The sequence below is a fragment of the Martes martes genome (genome assembly GCF_963455335.1).
Source record: "Martes martes genome assembly, chromosome: 6".
NCBI classification, from domain to species: Eukaryota; Metazoa; Chordata; class Mammalia; order Carnivora; family Mustelidae; genus Martes; species Martes martes.
The window spans coordinates 7926706-7948368 of record NC_137893.1 but is presented as its reverse complement, the minus strand read 5'-3'; the positions used below and the strand labels follow the sequence as shown (position 1 = coordinate 7948368).

At 44.3% G+C, this 21663-nt stretch overlaps 3 protein-coding genes across 3 annotated transcripts in view; 2 read left to right on the top strand and 1 right to left on the bottom strand.

Moving 5' to 3' along the window:
* The window catches only part of ACAT2 (acetyl-CoA acetyltransferase 2), a 14612-nt gene extending 9736 nt beyond the window's left edge, over positions 1-4876 (top strand). Inside the window, exons 5-9 of the mRNA XM_080805525.1 lie at positions 664-807; positions 1653-1775; positions 3181-3335; positions 3945-4055; positions 4471-4876. Of these exons, the coding sequence (XP_080661651.1) occupies positions 664-807; positions 1653-1775; positions 3181-3335; positions 3945-4055; positions 4471-4641 (704 nt within the window). The 3' untranslated portion in view covers positions 4642-4876. The remainder of the gene's footprint in view (positions 1-663; positions 808-1652; positions 1776-3180; positions 3336-3944; positions 4056-4470) is intronic.
* TCP1 (t-complex 1) lies at positions 4783-15708 on the bottom strand. The gene is made up of 12 exons (XM_080805524.1): positions 15490-15708; positions 14486-14571; positions 14152-14280; positions 12088-12185; positions 11584-11694; positions 11094-11275; positions 10582-10708; positions 6857-7032; positions 6351-6474; positions 5855-6047; positions 5559-5722; positions 4783-5080 (listed from the first exon to the last, which is right to left on the bottom strand). The coding sequence occupies exons 1-12, from the start codon at positions 15551-15553 to the stop codon at positions 4864-4866; spliced, it is 1671 nt and encodes a 556-aa protein (XP_080661650.1). The 5' UTR covers positions 15554-15708; the 3' UTR covers positions 4783-4863.
* Positions 15709-15999: 291 nt separating this feature from the next.
* On the top strand, positions 16000-21518 carry MRPL18 (mitochondrial ribosomal protein L18). The gene is made up of 4 exons (XM_080806115.1): positions 16000-16667; positions 16953-17139; positions 20414-20645; positions 21137-21518. Exons 1-4 carry the CDS (start codon positions 16616-16618, stop codon positions 21206-21208), a joined length of 543 nt encoding a protein of 180 aa, XP_080662241.1. The 5' UTR covers positions 16000-16615; the 3' UTR covers positions 21209-21518.
* Positions 21519-21663: the final 145 nt, after the last annotated feature.

Here is a 21663-nt window from a genome sequence, read left to right as displayed (position 1 = left end):
GGAGACATTTGATAAAAGAACTGGTCCCTTCAAGAGTATCAAGGTAAAGAAACACAAAGGTAGTGTGAGGAACTGTTCTCAGTAAAAGGACACTGATGAGATTGACAGTGAAGATCCTGGAATGAACATACAAATGAGCCACAAAGGACATCACTGGGACACCAGGTGAAGCTTGACGATGGACCAAGGATTAAATAATAGGATTGTGTAAGTGTGAAATTTCCTGATTTTGAGAGCTGTGCTCATGTAAGAAAATGGCCATTCGGGGGAAAGATACAGTGAAATTAAAAACTGAGGGATAAAGAGCCATGATTATAACTTTTTCTCAGATGGTTCAGAGAGAGAATGATGAAGTGAATGGGGCAAAAATACAAACAGTTGGTGAATCTGCATAAAGGAAATTTCTGAAAGTTTACAGTTCCATAGGAAAAGAGGAGACAGGAAGGAAGCAAAGAAAGCGAATGACTTCCTAAGAGTCCGTGCGGCCTTCCCAAATTCATCGCCAGTGGGAGGCCAGAACCATCTCAGACTGTCATTGGGCCTGCTTGGGGCGCGGCGGGGCAGGGGGCCAGTGCTGGGTTACAGGTGAAAAACTTGAGCTTCTAAAAGCCAGTTCCTGAAAATGCTTATTTTTTGCTTTATTATTACTCTTTTCTTTCACAGCTGAAAATGTAGCCAAAAAATGGCAAGTGAGCAGAGAAGATCAGGACAAGTATGCGGTTCTGTCCCAGAACAGGACAGAGAGTGCACAGAAAGCTGGCTATTTTGACAAAGAGATTATACCAGTTTTTGTATCTTCTAGAAAAGGTGAGCATATAGACTACAGTGGTTTGAACAGTGATGTACCTATTTATAGATAAGAGTGACCCCAAAAATAATATACAGGAATGTTTAGACATTGTGTCTTAGGTCTTTCAGGTTGCAAAGAAAAGGTTGACCTTGGGTACGTCTGAAAATGGCGGGCTGGGGCCATGTTTATCGGGTGCTGGAGGGTGCGAACATGGGGCACCGTGTCAGCTCTCAGCACTCCTGGTCCATGAGTGTCCACACTGGTCTGTAGATAGAGCAGGTTTTGTGTGAGAAACTGGAGCATTGGCTTGTCATTGTTAGGAGGTGACAGCTGACCTCTTGCCCCTACAGGCTAAATCTCCTCAGAATTGAACACCCACTAGTTCTCGTATATGTCTGCATACAGTTCGTGTTTCTGGAGGGTACCTGTTTTTGGGTCCTTCGCTGTTATCTCATATGGAATGTTCTGGTCAAAGAGCTCTTACTGATCAACTGTTCTGTTACCAATAACTGCCATTGCTTACGTCCACCCTTATGAGATTGGCTTTGACGTTCCCTGATCCTGTCAGTTGTAACCAGCTAAGTCCTACACCCCACGCCGTTACCACCTTTCGCACAAAGAACTGCCTTCCTCAGAAAGGGCTGTGGTTGTGGAAAACACTCGAAGTATCTCATGAGGACGGTGCTTATAGAATCTGGGAACATGCAACTTTTATTATGTGTACTTTCCGGTTGGAATGAAAGTAGTTTTTGGTAAACCTCCTTTCCAAATTTGAAGCCTCACATCTGAGGACTGCACCATTCCTGGCACACTCACTGCCATCTTGGTACTAATCTTGGTTAATTCCTTTTCCTTTGTTCAGGTCTCACTGAAGTGAAAACAGATGAGTTTCCTCGCCATGGGAGCAACATAGAAGGCGCATCTAAGTTAAAGCCATACTTTCTTACAGATGGAACAGGAACGGTCACCCCAGCTAATGCTTCAGGTTTGAGTTCCCAAAGGGCAGTTGAGGGGATCCATCTTCTGCGAGGCCCACCAAACTGATGACTTTTTCATTTCATTTATTATTTATACGCAAATTATGCTAAGACCTTTAGTTGCTTGAAGGGAAGATGTAGTTTCTCTATATTTGATCATTACTAGCATCACCCTATTGTTTTTTTTTGAAGATTTTATTTGACACAGAGAGAGACAGAGATCACAAGTAGGCAGAGAGACAGGCAGAGAGAGAGGGGGAAGCAGGCTCCCTGCTGAGCAGAGAGCCCGATGCGGGACTTGATCCCAGGACCCTGAGGTCAGGACCTGAGCTGAAGGCAGAGGCTTAACCCACTGAGCCACCCAGGCGCCCCTAGCATCGCCCTATTTTTGACTTAACTTATAAAGAATGGATTTGACTTCTCAACATCCGAACTAGACATATAGATGAAAAAGCAAATTAGGGAGCCACAGAGTTTGATCTTGTCTCTCGATGCTTTTCCAAAACCAGAAACTCCCAACGCCTTATATGAGAGTGAGGCTATTTCTTTTTTGGTTTTTTTGAAGATTTTATTTATCTTTTATCTATTATCAGAGAGAGAAAGAGAGACAGCAAGAGAGGGAACACAAGCAGGGGGAGTGGGAGAGGGGAGAAGCAGGTTTCCTGCAGAGCAGGGAGCCTGATGCAGGGCTCAATCCCAGGACCCCAGGATGATGACCTTAACTGAAGGCAGATGCTTACCCGACTGAGCCACCCAGGTCCCCTGAGCAAGGCTATTTCTTCTTTTTCTTTTCATTACTCTTCCCTCCCCCAGTCTTTCGATCTTTCCACTTTCCTCGGTTAAAATATTCTGTGGTCAATTATGTATTACCAAACTTAGCATTTTTTTTTAAGATTTTATTTTATTTATTTCACAGACAGAGATCACAAGTAGGCAGAGAGAGAGGAGGAAGCAGGCTCCCCGCAGAGCAGAGAGCCCGATGCGGGGCTCAATCCCAGGACCCCGGGATCATGACCCGAGCTGAAGGCAGAAGCTTTAACCCACTGAGCCACCCAGGCGCCCCCAAACTTAGCATCTCTAATTACACTGGAAAATAGGAATTATGGGGGCGCCTGGGTGGCTGTCAGTTATGCACCTGCCTTCAGCTCAGGTCATGATCTGAGTCCCGGGATCGAGCCTCGTGTCAGGCTCCTTGCTCCATGGGGAGCCGGCTTCTCCCGCTCCCGCTCCCCCTGCTTGTGCATGTTCGCTGTCAAATAAAATCTTAAAAAAAAAAAAGACATTATGGCAACTGACTTTGTCAAGATTATGTATAAAGAATAATTGAACACGTGTCTTCAGGTGTTTGAGAAAGTAGGCCCGGGTATAGAACTCAATGAGCATTTCAAAAGCGAGGACGTTCGTATTTTGCAGGAATAAATGATGGTGCTGCTGCTGTGGTGCTAATGAAGAAGTCGGAGGCCGCTAATCGAGGGCTCACACCGTTAGCACAGATCGTTTCCTGGTCACAAGTAGGCGTGGAGCCTTCCATTATGGGGACAGGACCAATTCCAGCGATAAAGCAAGCTGTGAGTTTAATTCTGAATGTTGGCACCTGGTCTTTGTTGGTAGAATGAACGTCCTTGGGGCCAGAACACCGCGCTGTCATTCACTTTTCAGGTCCGCCTTCTCAAACCTTGGCTCAGATCCTCCACCCTAGAATGCCAAGGTTGAGCTTTTATTTATTCCTCTCAGTTGAATCTCGTGTTTTGTTTTTTTTTTAAATATTTTATTTATTTGACAGAAATCACAACTAGGCAGAGAGGCAGGCAGAGAGAGAGGAGGAAGCAGGCTCCCCACAGAGCAGAAAGCCCGATGCGGGGCTTGATCCCAGGACACTGGGATCATGACCAGAGCTGAAGGCAGAGGCTTTAACCCACTGAGCCACCCAGGTGCCCCGAATCTCATGTTTTTTAGAGCCGACAGATCACCTAGATCATCTCACCTACACTTAATGTGTTACTGCTTCAAAACTTTGATTCCAGAGGGATGTTTTCTCCGTGTCTTAGAATGGTATCACTAGGTTCATGGAGGAACCCTTAAGAGATCCTCCAATGTCACATAGTATATGTTCTAGTATCTACAAGGAGGCGGCCACGTGGGTGTTTAGACCTCTATTCCATTCATCTTCCCCTTAGGTTGCAAAAGCAGGCTGGTCCCTGGAGGATGTGGATGTATTTGAGATCAACGAAGCCTTTGCTGCCCTCTCCGTGGCAATAACTAAAGAACTTGGATTAAACCCAGAGAAGGTAAACCTGAGCGAGCAGTCCGGAGGGCGGTTAGCAGATATGCGTTTGCAGTGCAAATCTGAATGTAAACAGCAAACCCCAGGCACACATAGCTCTGTAGTGTGGCAGGCAGTGGCCACGGTGTTACTGGGCAGACACTGGGAAGCTTCACTGGGACTCAGGAGTTAGTTTATTGCTTCTCAGGGTGAAACCCCTGGACTCTCTTCGTGTACTTCTGTCCCAGAGCAGCTTTGACTTTTCGGAGTTAGTAAGGTAATCAGGGTGGACGTCACAGGGTATCAAGTTCCTAAGCTTTTTAAAATGAAAGTGGAACTTGAAAGGATAGTTTACTGGTGTAACGTTAAAAGGGAAAAGATAATTTAGGATTTTTACTCTATGTCCACAGAATAAACGGTATATATCTTTTCCCCCTTAGGTCAACGTTCAAGGAGGGGCTATAGCCTTGGGCCATCCTCTTGGAGCATCCGGCTGTCGGATTCTTGTTACCCTGTTACACACGATGGAACGGAAGGGTGGACACCGTGGTGTTGCTGCCTTGTGCATTGGGGGTGGGATGGGCATAGCAATGTGTGTTCAGAGAGGATGAAATTACTTAACAATTAATCATGCCTAAACACAACTGGAACTTAACCTCCTTTTAAACTAGTACAGTACTAAATCACAGTATGTGAGATCATAGGACCAACCAAAGTGAGGATGGAAACCATCTTTCATAAGAACCCAAGGCTTGACAGTTTACGTTTTTTAATGTGTAATACTCAACAAGAGAATTGCAACCAACATTGTTATAAATAAAGGATAAAGCAGATCAGTCATCAAGGGCTCCCGAGTGAACGGCATCTTCGTAACCTCCATGCTTGTCATCTTTGCTCTCAGGGTGTAATTTGATGAGATCATCAATTCGAAGAATGGTAATTGCAGCTTCTGTGGCAAACTTCAAACTCTTCACTTTCACTATGGTTGGTTCAAACACCCCTGCTTGCTTGTTGTCTCGGGGTTTACCATTAACCAAATCAAGACCAATCCTGCAATTCAGAAAAAACTATCCAATGGCTTCTTACATAACATACACCCATCCCATTCCAGCTCTTTAAATCTGCCCACTTCACTCAAATGTTCATCTTGGGAAATGTTGGGACCTTACGGTAGACCCGTTAAGACTACAGTAGCTGATTACCAATAATAAGTACTAAAAGAGTTGTAGAAAGGTTAGAGGATAGTGAGGACACTGTTTCTAAACATCATTTAACATCTTAAGCAGGGACTGCTTAAGAAGATTCGGATCACCCCAAAACAATCCCCCCTGCATCTGTGGGACCCTTGCACAGGTACAGGGATTACCCAGAGAAGCAGGAAGAGATCTGGGAGTCAGAGGTGCTAACTAAAATACACTCATGCGAACATAATCACTAGCTATCATCTTTCTGGAGTTTAAAACAAAGCTAAACTACCACACAGGATACACAGATGACCATGAAAGAGACAAGGAAACTGTATGCTTACCATTTTAGATTTTTGCGTTCTGGATTAACCTGAGCCTCATTGTGGAAAGCTCTTAACTTTGCAACCAGATCTGTGGAGTCCTGGGCAGCGTTAACTGCCAGTGTGTTCGGAATAACAAGAAGCGATCTGGCAAACTCCGCAATAGCAAGCTGTTCCCGAGACCCCTGGGAAGAAAGACAATGCACTGTCTTCACAAAACCCACAGCAGCAGCGCAGGTCTCAAGGGCATAGTAACCAAATGCCAAAGATGGGGTCCCAGGCCCTTCTTGAAAAAACATGTTATCAGATGTTCTTACCATGCTGGTTGCGTAGTTCTCAAGGTATATGGAAAGGGCTGCTTCTACAGCGCCCCCACCTGGAACCACGGATTTTGACTCCAAAACTCTCTTCACCACACAAAGAGCATCATGTAAAGAGCGCTCCATCTCGTCACACATGAAATCATTTGCCCCACGTAGGATAATTGATGCAGATGTGCGAGCCTTAGTGCTATTTCAAAAAAATAAGTTTTGTATCAGTATTTATATAAAATAAATCTACATACAAATTCACCGTAAACGCCTTAACTGAATCCTGCTCAGAGTTCCTTCAGACACAGAAGCAGTGTCTGGGCCGGGCAGAAGAGATGAAATGGTCACTCCACCTCCATCTATCACGGCCTAACATTGTTCTCTCCCACGCGTATAACCGCTCCCGTCACTGCCAGACCAGAGCAGCAAATCAATGGGAAGGCCACCTACTTCTACTCATCGGTAAGAGCTGTACGGCTTCATAATTTAGAAAGCAGCTTACTTTTTGATCAAGATCAGCTCATCATCACAAATTCTCTCCTGTACCACCTCTTCTGCTTGCCCCAACATGGAAGCTTCAAAAGTTTCTTCTCCTTCCAAATTGGCCAGGGTTGACAGAACAGTTGCTATTAAAATAATGACAAAGATCTTTAAGTACTGTTTTCCCATGAACGTTTTCATACCTGGTCTTAAATTCAGAAACACTTTTGATAGAAATAATACACAGATGCAAGTTTAAGGTTTACAGTTAGGTATCATATACAAACCACTATCCTTTTATCCTGACATGGAACTATGTCATTTTGAGGTAAAGAAATTCAGCAGAACTTTTCCAGTAACATGAAAAGTGACTTCATAAGATCTCTCTGTCGCACGAAGCGTTAAGGGAGTAAAAAGTAAAAACTTGATGTTTCTGAAGCTGCTTAGTGAGGACATTCCAACGTGAAGACACACACTGGTACTTATGGTAACGTGACACACCACAGCTGGAGCCAGCAGAGGCCCTACCTCCAGAAGCTTTAGCGATGCGTTTAAGGTCCCTTTTTAAAACTCTTCTAACTGCCATAGCGCCTGTCTCCACAAAATACTTCAGGCACATGTCATCAATTCCACCGGTGGTTAGAATAACGTTGGCACCAGTAGCCAGGATCTTCTGGATCCGCTCCTTGGTGATATCGGATTCTCTACAGAGAAATGATAACCCAAAGTCATCTTCTGTGTTTATCTAGTTCTAACTTCCATTACATACTTCCCACAAAATGAACGCACATTAAATTACATCATCCTTTCCCTTCTGTGGCCAAAATTTAAATCAATTTACAGAAAAGTTCAAAAAATTTAAAATTACCACTTGTGCCCTCCACCCCAATGGAGTTCCTAACCAAAAACTGTGGTTAGAAGGGAAACAGTGACCCTGTCTTTAGGGATCTGGCAGGTCAACACTCAACCATGCTCTGGACAAGAGATACTACAATGGAATGCAGAGATGGTGAGAGGCCAGACTCCAGCCTGCAAGGTGACACGAGGAAAGCCTGAAGACCCGGAGTTAAGAAGGGTGCAGCACTGAAAGGGCCGGTAGGACCAGAAAATGGAAAACCTTTTGTAGGGATGCTAGTATGTGGACTGCTAACGAGTTTAGTATTTTTAAATAAGAGTATTATCAAATCGGTGTCTTCAAAAGGATCCCCTGACATCAGGGTGGAGACTGCACTGGAAAGATGGAGGAACGAGGCAAAGAGGAAGTAACCTGGAGATCGAAGACCATGTCTGATGAGAACAGATGGTCTGAACAGAAGTCTCGGTTTGTGGCCGAGGTGATGGAGAGAGTCAGCCAATGACTCCTGGAGTAAAATGGTTCAGGATGACAGAGAATTCAGTTTTTGAAAGGAACATCCTTCATGCGAGCTGCCAGGAGGCAGGCAGACACAGGATGGAAATCGTAAGCAAGCTATGGGGAAGGGAAACAGATCTGAAAGAGGCAAAATACACATCACTGAAACCATCTCACTTACCATCCAAAGAATTTTTAAAGTAGAATGAATTCAAGATGACCCTCAAATTAACCTCCCCGTGCATACTGAGCTAGACTAGATGCCACACTGCGGGCAGGAGCTCGAAGCCAAGCACATCCTTGGGGCTCCGCCTTTGAAGCTTAAAGTCTGAGTCCTACAAACACATACACAAACTGTGCTAAGGCCCAGGAAGATCAAGTGGAGGAACTCATGGCATAACAGAAATTAGACAGACGGAGAAAGAAAAGCTTTTTTGAGAGACTGACCAGCTAAAGAGTAAGTAAAACATTAACCGGTCAAAACCAGTAGGCAGAGGGTACATCACAGTGCAGGGAAGAACATTACTAAGGACCAGTGGGGGAAGAGTCTGGTGGATCCTAGTTCCAGGTGTGGCCAGACCACAGAGGAAAAAAACATCGAAGAAATTTAAAAATCTGTTCCAGAGCAATGGGAAACCTACAAAAAGCTCTGCCCTTGGAAGTGATGAGGTCGTTGTAGCTGCTGTGTGGAAAATAGTCTGGGAGAGGGGGCAAGAGTGAAAACCAGGTGGCCAGCTTGGCTGCCCCGACAACAGTGGGCAGGGGAATGGAAGGTAGATGAATTTGAGATTTGAGATAAAAATCAAGTGCTTTTGGGACGCCTGGGTGGCTCAGTGGGTTAAAGCCTCTGCCTTCGGCTCAGGTCATGATCCCAGGGTCCTGGGATCAAGCCCCGCATCGAGCTCTCTGCTCAGCAGGGAGCCTGCTTCCTCCTCTCTGCCTGCCTCTCTGCCTACTTGTGATCTCTGTCTGTCAAATTAAAAAAAAAAAAAATCAAGTGGTTTTAAGTGAGAGATTAGAAGAGAAAAAGGCATGAAGTAAAAAGAGGAGTTAAGAATATTTCCTAGTGTTCTCCAAGGGTCCTCATCACTAAAGCGGCACAAGTAGATTTATGTTCAGTTTTAAACACCGACTCTGCGATGCATAAAGTGTTCATAGGTGTTTGGAGCTCTGAGAAACAGATTTGAAGTTTCCAGCACAGAAATACTATCTGCAGTCCTAGAAGTGACAAGGAGTTATCCCAGGGACAGCAGAGCAGAGCCCGGGGCCGCCCAGGCATACAAAGACCGAGGGGGCAGTACCACAATGCCATGGCCGTCTCTTCAAGTGTTTCAAGAAGGGAGTAGTCACTAGCTTGATAATGGTCAAATGAAGACTCAAAGTGTCTAGTTTTCTAGAATTTTACCCTAGGGACCACTAGTGACCTTAGCAGATGGTCCTCCATTGGAGAACAGACTAGAACCGAGAAGGAGATGAGAAATAAAATACCAGCAAACCGTTTTTGTGTAAAAAACTTGGGACATCCAGCTGTGAAGAGATGGGCAAGGCTGGAGAGTAAGTGCAGCAGGACGTGAGCGGGAGGCTTTCATTTCTGGCTAAGAGAGCTACAAATTGGCTGCAAGTAGAATTTAGAAAAAGAATGAGAAATGGATGGGGCGCCTGGGTGGCTCCGTGGGTTAAAGCCTCTCCTTTGGCTCAGGTCATGGTCCTAGGGTCCTGGGATTGAGCCCCGCATCAGGCTCTCTGCTCAGCAAGGAGCCTGCTTCCCCCTCTCTCTCTGCCTGCCTCTCTGCCTACCTGTGATCTCTGTCTGTCAAATAAATAAATAAAATCTTTAAAAAAAAAAAAAAAAAGAATGAGAAAAGGAATTAGTAACTAGAGATGCAGCTTGAGTACACTTACACTAGAGGGTCTGGCCTTTGGTGAAAGAAAGGATACTTTGTTTCCTGGGAAGAAAAAAGTACATATGCAGCTCTAAAGGAGAGAGCCACATGTTGACAAAGATTTCTTGTAGGTTTGGGTCAGTTACTGTGTTTTATTTTTTAACAAAACCAACTAACCATTAAAATATGTGAACGACAGGGGTCCAGTGGAAGCAAACAGTCAAACTGAACTCTAGCTCTCTAGCATGCTAACCGATCAGTAACTATGTAGCATCCCCGAGCACCTGGCATCCAGCAAGCAATCAATCAACACTATGCTGTTTATTTGAGAAATTGTTTGTGGATATATCTTCAACGTTAATCACGCATCAAATCAAAATTTTCATCGAAGTTATATCACCCAATCTATCTTAAAACACCAAGTCACCACCGCTTTCTAACTTTCCAGAGAAAGTTTGACTTTGGTAAAGATTAAGTTTTCCGGACACTTAGGTGACTCAGTCGGTTAAGTGTGTGCCTTTTTCGCCTCAGGTCATGATCCTAGGGTCCCAGGACTGAGTTCCACGGTGGGCTGCTTGCTCAGCAGTGAGCCTGCTTCTCCCTCTGCCTCTCCCCTATACTCATTCCGCGCCCCAAATAAATAAGTAAAAATTAATTTTTCAAGTCCTCCAAGACACCCACACTTAAATAATCCCATTGTGTCATCACCGTCCTCTGCTACGTGGCAGCTGGTTGATTACTTGCTGTTATCTAGAAGTGTAACATTCCTTGTTTTTATTTTTTTAAAGATCGCACAAGCAGGGGGAGGGGCAGAGGGACTCGCAGACTCCCTGCTGAGCGCAGAGCCCATCATGGGGCTCCATCTCAGGACTGAGATCTCCACCCAAGTCCACAACAGATGTTTAACTCACTGAGCCACCCAGGTGCCCCACTCCTTGTTTTTACTATACTTTTTAAAAATTGTCACCTGCTCTAACAGAAATATAATTTACAGACATCTCTTTCAAAGGTCAACATACCTCTGTCTAATCTGGTCCAGTTTCTCAGGGTCCGTAATAACCACCTGTACACCAAGTTTCATTTTTGTTTTCTGCAGGCTGAAGTCAAGGCAAGCAATTTTTGCATTGACTATTCTCTTGGTCATGCCTATAAACGAACACATTAAATTCCTTTATAAGAACTGTAACAATGTTCCATTTTATAAAATACAACTATTCTGAAAGCATAATGAAAGTAGTAAGAAATATTAAATTATACCATCTCTAAAGACAGATGAATTTACATTTTTATTACATTTAACCTTACAAATTTTTATGGCCTCTACCTTTCCTTAACTTGCATTTTTCCCAAGTTTTATGTGCTTACATTACACAAGTGAAACTGAAAACCTGGATGTATACTTTCCTTTCCCCTTGGGCTTTCCTAAAGAACAGTAAGTGCTGGTCTTGGATAGATCACTTAAAGGATGTATATAGTACACAGTCTACAAAAAAACAAATTTTAGCCTTTAGTATCAAATCCTAGGCCTTACCCTGGGATCCCACCACACAGTTGAGTGCATAGCCACTGATGAGCATACTCTCCGTCTGACTTCTCCCATGGGCTTTCAGAATATTAACGGAATTGACCGGGTAGCGAGGCTGGCCTCTTACATCTGTGTATTTCACTGCAAGGACAGCATCTACTACCATATTGGCGAAGAAATCACCATTTCTAAGCCAAGAGTTAAGGAGAACAAGAACATGGGAGTGGATAATGGGTGCACACAAAAATCAAGGGAATTCAAAGGCACTTCCTTTCAGCAATCTCATCAAAGAAACAAGCATTAATTATGCCTTCAAAATGATGGGAATATTATTTATCAATGCTTGCAATTCATATGACTGTGACACTTTATTATTATCTCTCCCCCAGAAAAGCAAGGAGGCAAACAATTTCAACACAGTATCACTCAGCACGAAAACTAACCAAGATCTTACTTTTAAAAAAGCCTAAACTTGACTGAACCATCACAAGGATACATTCCAATGATTTTGGAAGACATCGATGTCTTAGCAGCATTAATCAGGCAATCTCTTCCAAGTTCATCTGTGTTAATAATTAGATTTTCACTGATGTATCGCACTGCCTCCCTGTTTGAAGTGTGTGGGAGAAAACACTTATAAGTTCACTACTCAAACTTCTTTCTTTTATCACTGTGTCAAAATGTCTTAGGCACCAATTTTCTGTTTGGCCATTTCATATAGGAGGAGGACACAATAAATCCTCCCTCTTCAGATCATGGCAATTTTATCTATCCCATAAGCATAGCCAACAAAATCTATTATTGGGAGAAAATGTGGTAGTCAAATGGGAAAAACAGAAAATAAAAAACAAACCATCAGCTCTACTTCTTACTTCAAATATTACTATTAAAACAGCACTTTTTCAAAATAAAATTTAGTCATTAACAAGATTTAAAGAACACTATTTACAACTATAACATCACATAACATAAAATTTTCTCTGAATGCAAACAATCTTACTTGCAAGCAAGTCGATAGCCACTAATAACTGATGTGGGATGAATTTTCTGTTTGACTAGTTCATCTGCATTTTTAAGAAGTTCGGCTGCAATAATAACCTGTAGAGAAAATATTCATTCCTCTTGGTCTGACAGCATGTGCAATGCATATGTAAAAACAACACAAAAATGATCAGCTATTATCAACCAGAATGCTACTGATGGCGAATAACTGCTTATTGGGAATCTGGAAAAAAAAAAAATTGTACATTTGTTTTTGTTTTTGAGAGGGAGAAAGAATCTTAAGTAGGCTCCACGCCCAGCATGGAGCTGACATGGGCCTTGATCTCATAACCCCGAGATCATGACCTGGGTCAATTAACCGACTGTGCCACCCAGATGCCCTGTACACGTACACAGTACTTTACATGCGAATGGCCAAAGGCTGATAGCCAGAAAAGTGTTCTGGCTTACAAACCAGTTCTGTGGAACAACAGTAGAGAACTACACATCCACTACCTTTAAATATTAAGTGCTCAACAGAAACCAACTCAAGACTCTACTCCTCCTATAACCTATACTATTTTAGATTATTATTTGGTTTATTTTAAAAGCCATCCTTCTATGTAGTGTGTGTACGTACGTGTACACACACACACACACACGAATATTACTCTGCCATCAAAAAGGGCAATCTTGGGGCACCTGGGTGGCTCAGTGGGTTAAAGCCCCTGCCTTCGGCTCAGGTCATGATCCTGGGGTCCTGGGATTGAGCCCCACATCGGGCTCTCTGCTCAGCAGGGAGCCTGCTTCTCCCTCTCTGCGTACTTGTGATCTGTCAAATAAATAAATAAAATCTTTAAAAAAAAAAAAAAGGAAATCTTACCACGGACCAGGACATGGATGGAATCAAAGGGTATTATGCTAAGCCAAATAGCTCAGTCAGAGAAAGACATCATATGATTTCACTCGTGGAATTTAAGAAACAAAACAGGATCACAGGAGAGGGGAGGTTAAAACAAAGTAAAATGACAAAGAGAGGGCGACAAACTATAAAAGACTCAATCTTAGGAAACTGAAGGTTGCTGGAGAGGAGGTGGTGGGTGGAAGGGGTAACTGGGTGATGGGCATTAAGGAGGGCACGTGATGTAATGAGCACTGGGTGTTATATCCAACTGATTAATCACTGAACTCTACTTGTGAAACAAGTAATACACTATGTGTTAATTAACGGAATTCAAATAATCATTCTTCTAAAGACATTAACAAATCAAAAACTCTGCTTCTGGGGAAATTATAATCACTTTATTTTTAATATTGTGAACAAGTTACTTAGAAACTGTATTTGTCATTTCAGAAGAAGTAGATTCTGTTTTTTTCATAGTTTGGAGTTTAATCTAGAAATATAAACATTTCCTCCACAAACTACTGTGTCTTTAGAGCAAACTACTATTTGTTCCTTACCAAATAATAGTGTTTCTATACTACAAAACACACTACATCAGTTTGCTGGATGATCTCTGAGAAATTTGTATGTTATTGTTCACATTTACTTGTTTGCACTCCTGTTTTGAACTCACGAGATTGCCTATCAGCATTTGACATAAAAACATCTTTGGAAATTTAAAAAAAAAAAAAAAAGCCAGTAATATTATTCCCCTAGCTAGTTATAAAGAGAAGATTTTTAGGACTTCTGGGTTTCAGGTAGTGGCAGGAGAAAACTAAACTTTTTTTTTTTTTTCTTTAAACGAGGGGCCTGAATACAGGACCCTGAGATCAAGACACAGATACTTAACTTACTGAGTCAACCAGGTGACACAGAAAAAGAACTTAAAAAAACAACAAAAAAAAAAACCCAACAAAACAAAACAAAACAAAACAAACCTCTCTGAAAAAAACAAAAACAAAAAACCACAACTCCTCTCTATGTGATATATGAATATTTTTGTAGCTGAAAAACTCATGAAACTTTTCTCCCTCTTAAGTATGTAGCTTGTTTCTGACTCCTTACTTATGGCTTCACTTTATCGAAGTTTAATTTTAGGAAAACCATCTATAGCCATCTACCAGGTGACAAATTACCTACCACTGAGGTGGTCCCATCTCCCACTTCTTTGTCTTGCAGATCAGCTAGTTCACAAAGAACTTTAGCTGCAGGATGTTCTACCTCCAGTAACTTCAAGATGGTTGCACCATCATTAGTAATAGTTACATCCTAAGAAATTTGCAGGGAAGAAAAAAGACAACACAATCACCGGCAAACACAGGGCATCTCTTAAGTTAACAGAAACCCATCAGAAACCCATTATCAACTTTACTACACCTTCCAATACCAGCACTGCAATAAAAACAGAGAATTCACAGAGCTAAATGTTTAGGCACTGCTATTTTCCTTTAAAGTAACAAACAGGTGTACTCACACCAATATCATCCACCAACATTTTATCCAAGCCAACTGGACCAAGAGAGCTTTTTACAATATTGGCAATGGAAGCTGCAGCCATAACTGTAGAAATGAGAAAAAAAGTTTTTTTAATTCCACTGCTCCAAATGACAGCCATTCCGGCTTAAAGTAAGTAAATGACATCCAACAGCCTCCGGATTTTCCAAAACTACAAATCTATCCTAATTACTTAAAATAAGATGCACAGACGTCTAACAACTTCAAGGTGTACGCGCTTTCAAGAGGTTCAACAACGACAAACGTCTTAATTCGTAACGTTTGTTAGGATAAACTCATCTTAAGTATCACAGGCTAACGTCCAACCGAAATTTCCTCATCCAACTTCACTGTAAAAACCTGTCAGCGATGGGTGGGGTCAGAATCGGAACTGGACACGGAGCACTCGGCATCTACTGCAGGTTCTAACCAGTGGGGTACAATGGGCCAGTCATCTGGATACATCTGGATGGGGTACAATGGATCCAGTCATCTGGATCGCGGCCATTCGCTCATCGGTAAAATGAGCACTTAAAACCAGGCTTTTCTGGGTAATGGTCCTAAAACGCGGCGCAAAGGTGGAGATACACGCTCCTGCTAATTAGAATCGAACCTAAGAGGCTCAGGTCACCAGGACCAAAGGGGACACGAGGCGTGACCGGCACGTGTCACTGCGGGGAGCTGGATCTCCAGGCCCGGGTTTGCTTTTCCAGTTCCAGGGCCTGGGCATCCGCGGCCAACCACGCGCAGCGGGACAGATCCCTAAACGTGCAGGACTCTCCGGAATTCCTCGCCAGCGGGGAGAGGGCGCTGCCGCCCCGCCCCGAAGCGGCGAGACTCGCGCGGTCGGACCCCGGGCCCTCTCCCGGAGAGAAAGGGAAGGCGCTGCGCCGCAGCCGCGGCCCGAGCCGGGCGGGGAACCGCAGCGCCCTGGGCTCGGCCCCGCACCGCCGTGGGCTCGACCCACGCCTTGTTCGTCCTTACCGTTCTGGGAGCGGATCGCCTCCCCAGTGCTGCGGTCTCCGAACACCGACAAAGGCCCCTCCATCTTCGCGGCGGGGTACACGTCGAGTTTCACTCTCACCGCGAAAAACCAGTGTCTTGGTCCCAAGGCCCGGTGGCGGCCACAACGGCGGCGGCGGCGGCTACAGCGTGGAACGAGCCCGAGCGAGGCCGCGGGGACTGCTGGGAACACCGTTCCCCCGGCCCGGCCGCGGGGCAGGGCGGGAAGGAAAGAAGGGGTGGTGGGGGCTGCGAGCAGTGCGGAAGAGCAGGAAGTGAGGTGCCGAGAGAGGGCGGACTCAGCATTTTCGCCCAATTAGAGAACGAATAAGAAGGGCGCGAAGGCAGGAGAACGGAAGTCAGGGTCTTGCACTGGAGAAGGAAGGAGGTGCTCGGCGGAAGCTTCTCCTCCCCTCTTCCAGGCCTGGGGTGCGCGTGCGCCTTTGCACATTCTAGTGCCTTCTAGAAAAGGGGGACGGTAGGGCGGAGCTTGGAGTTGGGATGTGACGAGAGAGGGCGGGCCCTTCACGGGAAAGCTGGGCTTCTGAGCGAGTTCCGCGTGTTTGCTTTTAATGGTCTTCGGCGAGCACGTGGCGAGTCACGAGCTTGGTTCCTGCGCTCACGGGCCTAGGCTTGTGGCCCGGAGCCTGGGTTGGACGGGAAGAGCTTTACATGGGCCATACGGGAAAAATGACAACTACGGTTTCCGAAAAGAAACCCCCATAGTCCCCCATTGTCCAGCGGGGCTGCATGTGGATCCCACAGCGACGGGCGGTCGCTTTGCGACCAAAGCAACTCGACCCTGGCGGAACACGGAGCCCAAACTAGCGGGTTGCGCCCCGCCCGCAAGCGCGTCGCTGCGACGTGGTTGGCGGGCTGCAGCATCACGTGCACGCCCGCGCAGGCAGTGATTGGAGGAGCCTAGGTAACAGATCGGCCGGTCAGCCGCTGGGCGGCTGGGCTTGTTAGTTCCGGGTGGAGAGGCAGGTGACCTCGGATTCCAAAAGCTTTTCCCGGAGTTAACGTGGCTGCTGCCGGCGAGCGGCTGGGACGCCGATGAGGGAAGGGCGAGAGGCTTTTCTGAGGCTTTGCCAGCGATCCCTCAGCGATGGCGCTCCGGTCGCGGCTCTGGGAGTGGCTGCCGGTTTGCAGGAACCCTGGTAATTCTCGCTTCTCTCAGATGACCCCCCCCCCCCGGGCCTGCACATGAAGTATGCGTTTGCAAGCCGTGTTTTCTGTTAACCCCCCCGAGCAGGGAACTGGCTAACAGCACTGCAGAGACAATAGGAAATTAAGAATCAGGGTCTGTGATGACTGTACCTCTGTGACCAGACTTACCTCTTCTTTCCCTTCCGGGGAGTGGATGGGGACAGAGGTGGGGTCATAGCCCTGTTTTGTCCCTGTTTGTCATTTTTCAAGATACCTGTGGTGGTTCCCGTTCTTAGGGTGTGGGGTCGCAGCGTTCTCAACCAGTTCCAAGCCAGCGCCGAAGCCTGACGTGGACCCTCTGGAAAATGCAGCCGTGGCCCCAGAGTTCACCAATCGGAACCCCCGCAATCTGGAACTCTTAGGAGTGGCCAGGAAAGAGCGGGGTTGGGGGACAGCGTGGCCCTCCCGTGAGTTCTGGCACAGGTAATTAAGGCGGCCATTTAATCGATCCTACAGAGCAGTGCACGGTACCCTACAAATTGTTTTCATCAGTTCAGTCAACCGGCCAGGTATTTCTGGAGATTGTCTTCTCAGGAAGCAGCCGTTTGGTGGCGGAGGGGTTAGTGGGCGGGGATGGCGGTCGGGGGACGTTGCGGGGAGGCGGGGATGGGCCCGGAGAGACAAACAATAAATAGGTGTCAGGGTCAGGGAGAAAATTTAAAGAGGGTGATGTTAGGAGGGGGAGACTGGGCGCCTGCTAAGGCCCCTTCTGAAAGATAAGAAAGTTTGCCAAGAAGAGCATTCCCGGCTGAGGAGATGGCCAGGGTGGGAATGGGCTCGTCTGTGTGAACCACAAGGCCCGTGTACCTGGAGCTCAGTGTGCACAGGAGTGGACAGTGTAAGATGGAAATGGTGAGGTAGGTGGGAGACATCATTAACTTTGTAAATTGAAGTAAGCACTTCACAGTTTTTCACAATAGTGGGAAGCTGAGAGAATTGAATAAATTTTGAACTTGAAGACCATTCTTGTTGCTCTGGGGAGAAGTTTGTAAGGGGGGGGAGAAAAGAAGCAGGGAGACAAGTGAGGAGTCTGTTCTTTGTTATAAAAATGGTTATTTATTGAATACTTTGTATTTACCAGGAACCCTTAGTTGCTTTTTGTGCACTTTCTCATTTAGCCCTTAAAATTACCTTATGAAGCAGGTACAGTAATTTCCTCCATTTTATGGGAGCAAGAGAATGGAGGCTTAGGGGAAACAAGGTTAATAAGCTATAGAGCTAAGTTATAAACATGTTTTTGTCTGACCTGCCTGAGAACCAAGACACTATAAATTGTTACCACTGTGCTGCTTTTTGTTATTTACTTGGTAAGCATTTGTTAAGAATGGAGTATTTCTTACAGACTATATAAAATTGTAATTGGAAGTTACATAGGAGTCGTAACTGTGTGACACATTCAACAAACCTTAGGCCTATGGCACTTCAAAGGCATTGCATGTCATCCTTGTTAGCGAAAATTTTATGTTTTGTTGTAGAAGATGGAATAAGGTTAATAAAATTTTGCAGTTGCTATGATGCATTTTTACTCAGTGTACATAGAAAGGAGTCAAAGGGAGTAGTAGGCGGATCACTTGAATTAACCTAAAATTCTTTTGACACATTCAACCTGTTTACTTAATATTGGATCATTTAAGTAATTAGAGATCTATTTTCCCACTTCTTTTTTCCTATCTAGTATATTCACAGTATTATCAGTATAGAATTTTGGCATATTATAATAGGAAGTGACCTTAGAGAGGATGAGTCCTATGCCTTTGTTGAACAAATGGTTTAAGACAAGGATCAGCAAACTATGGCCCGTGGGCCAAAGTTGGCTTGCAAGCTAAAAATTTCCTTCCTTTAAAATGTGAAAAAGAATTCCAAAGAATAATATTTTGTGATGTGAGAATTATAAAAAATTCAACTTTATTATCCACAAAGAACGTTTTATTGTAATATACCACCACTCATTTTCACCTGGCTGTTCTAGTATTATTATGGCTGAGTTGAGCAGTTGCAGGAGACTTTATGGCTTACATACCTAAAACATTTACTATCTGAGTCCTAATGGAAAAGGACTGTTGACCTTTGATTAAGAAACTGTGATTTTGGGGGCGCCTGAGTGGCTCAGTCCTTAAACGCCTGCCTTTGGTCCTGGGATCAAGCCCCACATCGGCTCCCTGTTCGGCTGGGAGCCTGCTTCTCCCTCTGCCAACCGCTTCCCCTGCTTGTGCTTTCTCTCTCTGTGTCTCTCTTTTTCTCTCTCTGTCAAATAAATGAATAAAATCTTTTTTAAAAAATTTACAAGTATTAGCATACCACGTACACTCTTTTTCATCTGATCTTTTTCATCTGAATCCTCTCTGGCCCCTTCAGAATACATCTTTGTGTCGTTGAGGAACAGTGGTTCTGGAGCCAGACCCCTTGATTGAAGTCCTAGTTCTATTACTTACCATTAGTTGTAATCTTGCTGAAGTTACTAAACCTTTCTGTGTCAGTTTCTGTGACCTTAAAAAAAAAAGAGAAAGAAAAAGAAAAGAAAGGAAAAACGCGAGATTATTTTGAAACAGGAGCTCTGCCTGTAAGCAGGAGGACAGTGCCTGGCACAGTAGGTGCTCAACAAATGGCAGCAGCAGCACTGCCGTAAGTGCTACGTCATTCTTTCTGGTGGCTGTGTAGAATACCTCCGTATGGCTGTCTTAGTGAGCTAGCTTCTTACTGATGATTACCTTAATGATCCCAAACAGGGTAGCAATGAATTGCCTAGTCCATGCATCTCATCAGTGAGATGGGCGTATTTTCATGGGCCCAAGAGTCTTTAATATTTTGTTGCTGTGAACAGTCTGTTCAAACCTTTTGCCTGTTAAGGTATTGGTTGTTTTCTTTTTTTTTTTTAAACTAATTATAGGAGGCTCTCTTATGTATGGAAATTAGCCCCATGAATAATATATGTTTAAAGTATTTTTTGTTTCTTGCTGCCTTTTGACTTTAGTTTACTGTTTTTTTAACTGTAGAAAACTGTCAATTTTTTCTTTATAAAGGTTGGGTGACATGGTTTGATGTCCTATATAAATAGGCTTACTTTAGACTTAATCATAGGAAACAAGCTATTGCTGGAGGGGAAAGAGGTGGGGGGATGGGATAACTGGGTAGTGGACATTAAGGTGGGCACATGATGTAATAAGCACTGGATGTTATTTAAGACTGATTAATCACTTTGAAACTAATGTTACATGTTAAGTGAGTTTAAATAAACTAAATAAGACTTAGTTTGAGGATGTAAAAAAAATCTGCTTGCTTGTATTACAATTTTAGTTTTTAATTTAAATCTTTGATCGATCTTATATTTATTTTGGTGTTAGGTGGAAAGTAGAAACGTAACATAATGTAAGTAAATATCCTTACTCACTGGAGGGTCACAGAACTTAGCTCTGTCTCCTGAAATCCTTTTTTGAAGTGATGCTGTGTAATTCTCACATCTCAAATACCAGATTTCTCCTGGATATTTGAGGTTAAGTGGAAATGTTTGGTTTATTGTTACTGAGGATATCCTCATAAAGACAGAAAAAACAGCTTTTCCAAGTCAAATCCAGGTTAACTATGTTGAAGTAAGTGAAACAGACATTGTATTCTTGAGAAATATGTAGGCATTTATTCACCCGAGGCCTTTTACCTTTAGGATCCTTTTGTGATTTTCTTCTCCTCTCATCTCACTTAGGTTGCGAGTTATCAGGACTCAGCATCACGTAGAAGCGCGGGTTGAGCATTGCAGCGGCCAGGTTGTGGTTTCAGCATCCACTCGGGAATGGGCTATTAAAAGGCACCTTTACAGCACCAGAAATGTGGTGGCCTGTGAGAGTGTAGGACGAGTGCTGGCAGAGCGATGCTTAGAGGCAGGCATCAACTTCATGGTCTACCAGCCCACTCCTTGGGAGGCAGCCTCAGACTCGGTATTTTGGTTTTCATGTACTTATTTTTAAAAAAGTAGGAATTCCTGACAGCGGGTCGTTACACAGTAACAATGGTTGCATTTATTAAGTTCTTTCCATGGGGCAGATGCTGAGGTGGGTATCCTGACATGCGTGACCTCATTCCATTCATTGCAGCCCAGAGGTCAGGAGTCGTATGCCCAAGTCCCCTGAGGCTGGCTTGTCCAGAGCGAGTCTGGGGTGACTGACTGTAGAGCCACGATGTCCCCCCACTCTGCTTCCCTGTCCATGTGTTAACATCTTGTCTGTATGATGAAATGCTGCTAATCTTTGACATCTCTAGAGTCTCTTATCTGTGTCATTATTACCACTTTCTGGAAAAATCCGTGTAGGCTGAGAGTTAGCAAAGAGCAAATCAGCTGTTTTAGTTCTCTTGGGAAGTGAACTGTTTATTGTCAGCTTCCTTGTTGTGCTGACTTAACCTTTTCCTTTTTTCGGATCTTCAAAACCAGATGAAACGACTGCAGAGTGCCATGACGGAAGGTGGTGTGGTGCTGCAGGAGCCTCGGAGAATCTATGAATGAGAGAGGAGCATCGTCCCGAACGTATGAATACAAAAGCTGTGAGCTGTTCCGTCCTCCAGAAGAGAGCATCTGGAAGAACATCCAGTTTGGAAATTTTGTCTAATCATGTAACTGTGAAGTGTTGTCACTAGTTAAGGTCATCCCCTCCTCCCCTTGTGTGTTTATTGAGGGGGCAGTGGTTTAATCAAGGGCTAAATTCTTCCCCTCTCTTGGACAGAAGTATCTGAGAAAAGCTGTTGCCAGTTATGATAAACTTTGCAAGGACAAATTAAATGTTGTTTATAAGTTAAAGAATAAACACAGATTATGAGCTGTTTGTGGTTACGTGAAATCTTTGCCTTTGAGCACTCTGTGGCGAGAGTATACATACGAGGTTTGTACAGACTACTTGTTACCATGTCCAGCTCGTAGTGGTTGATCTCAATAAATGAGAGCTGTTGCTGCAGAGTGTGGAC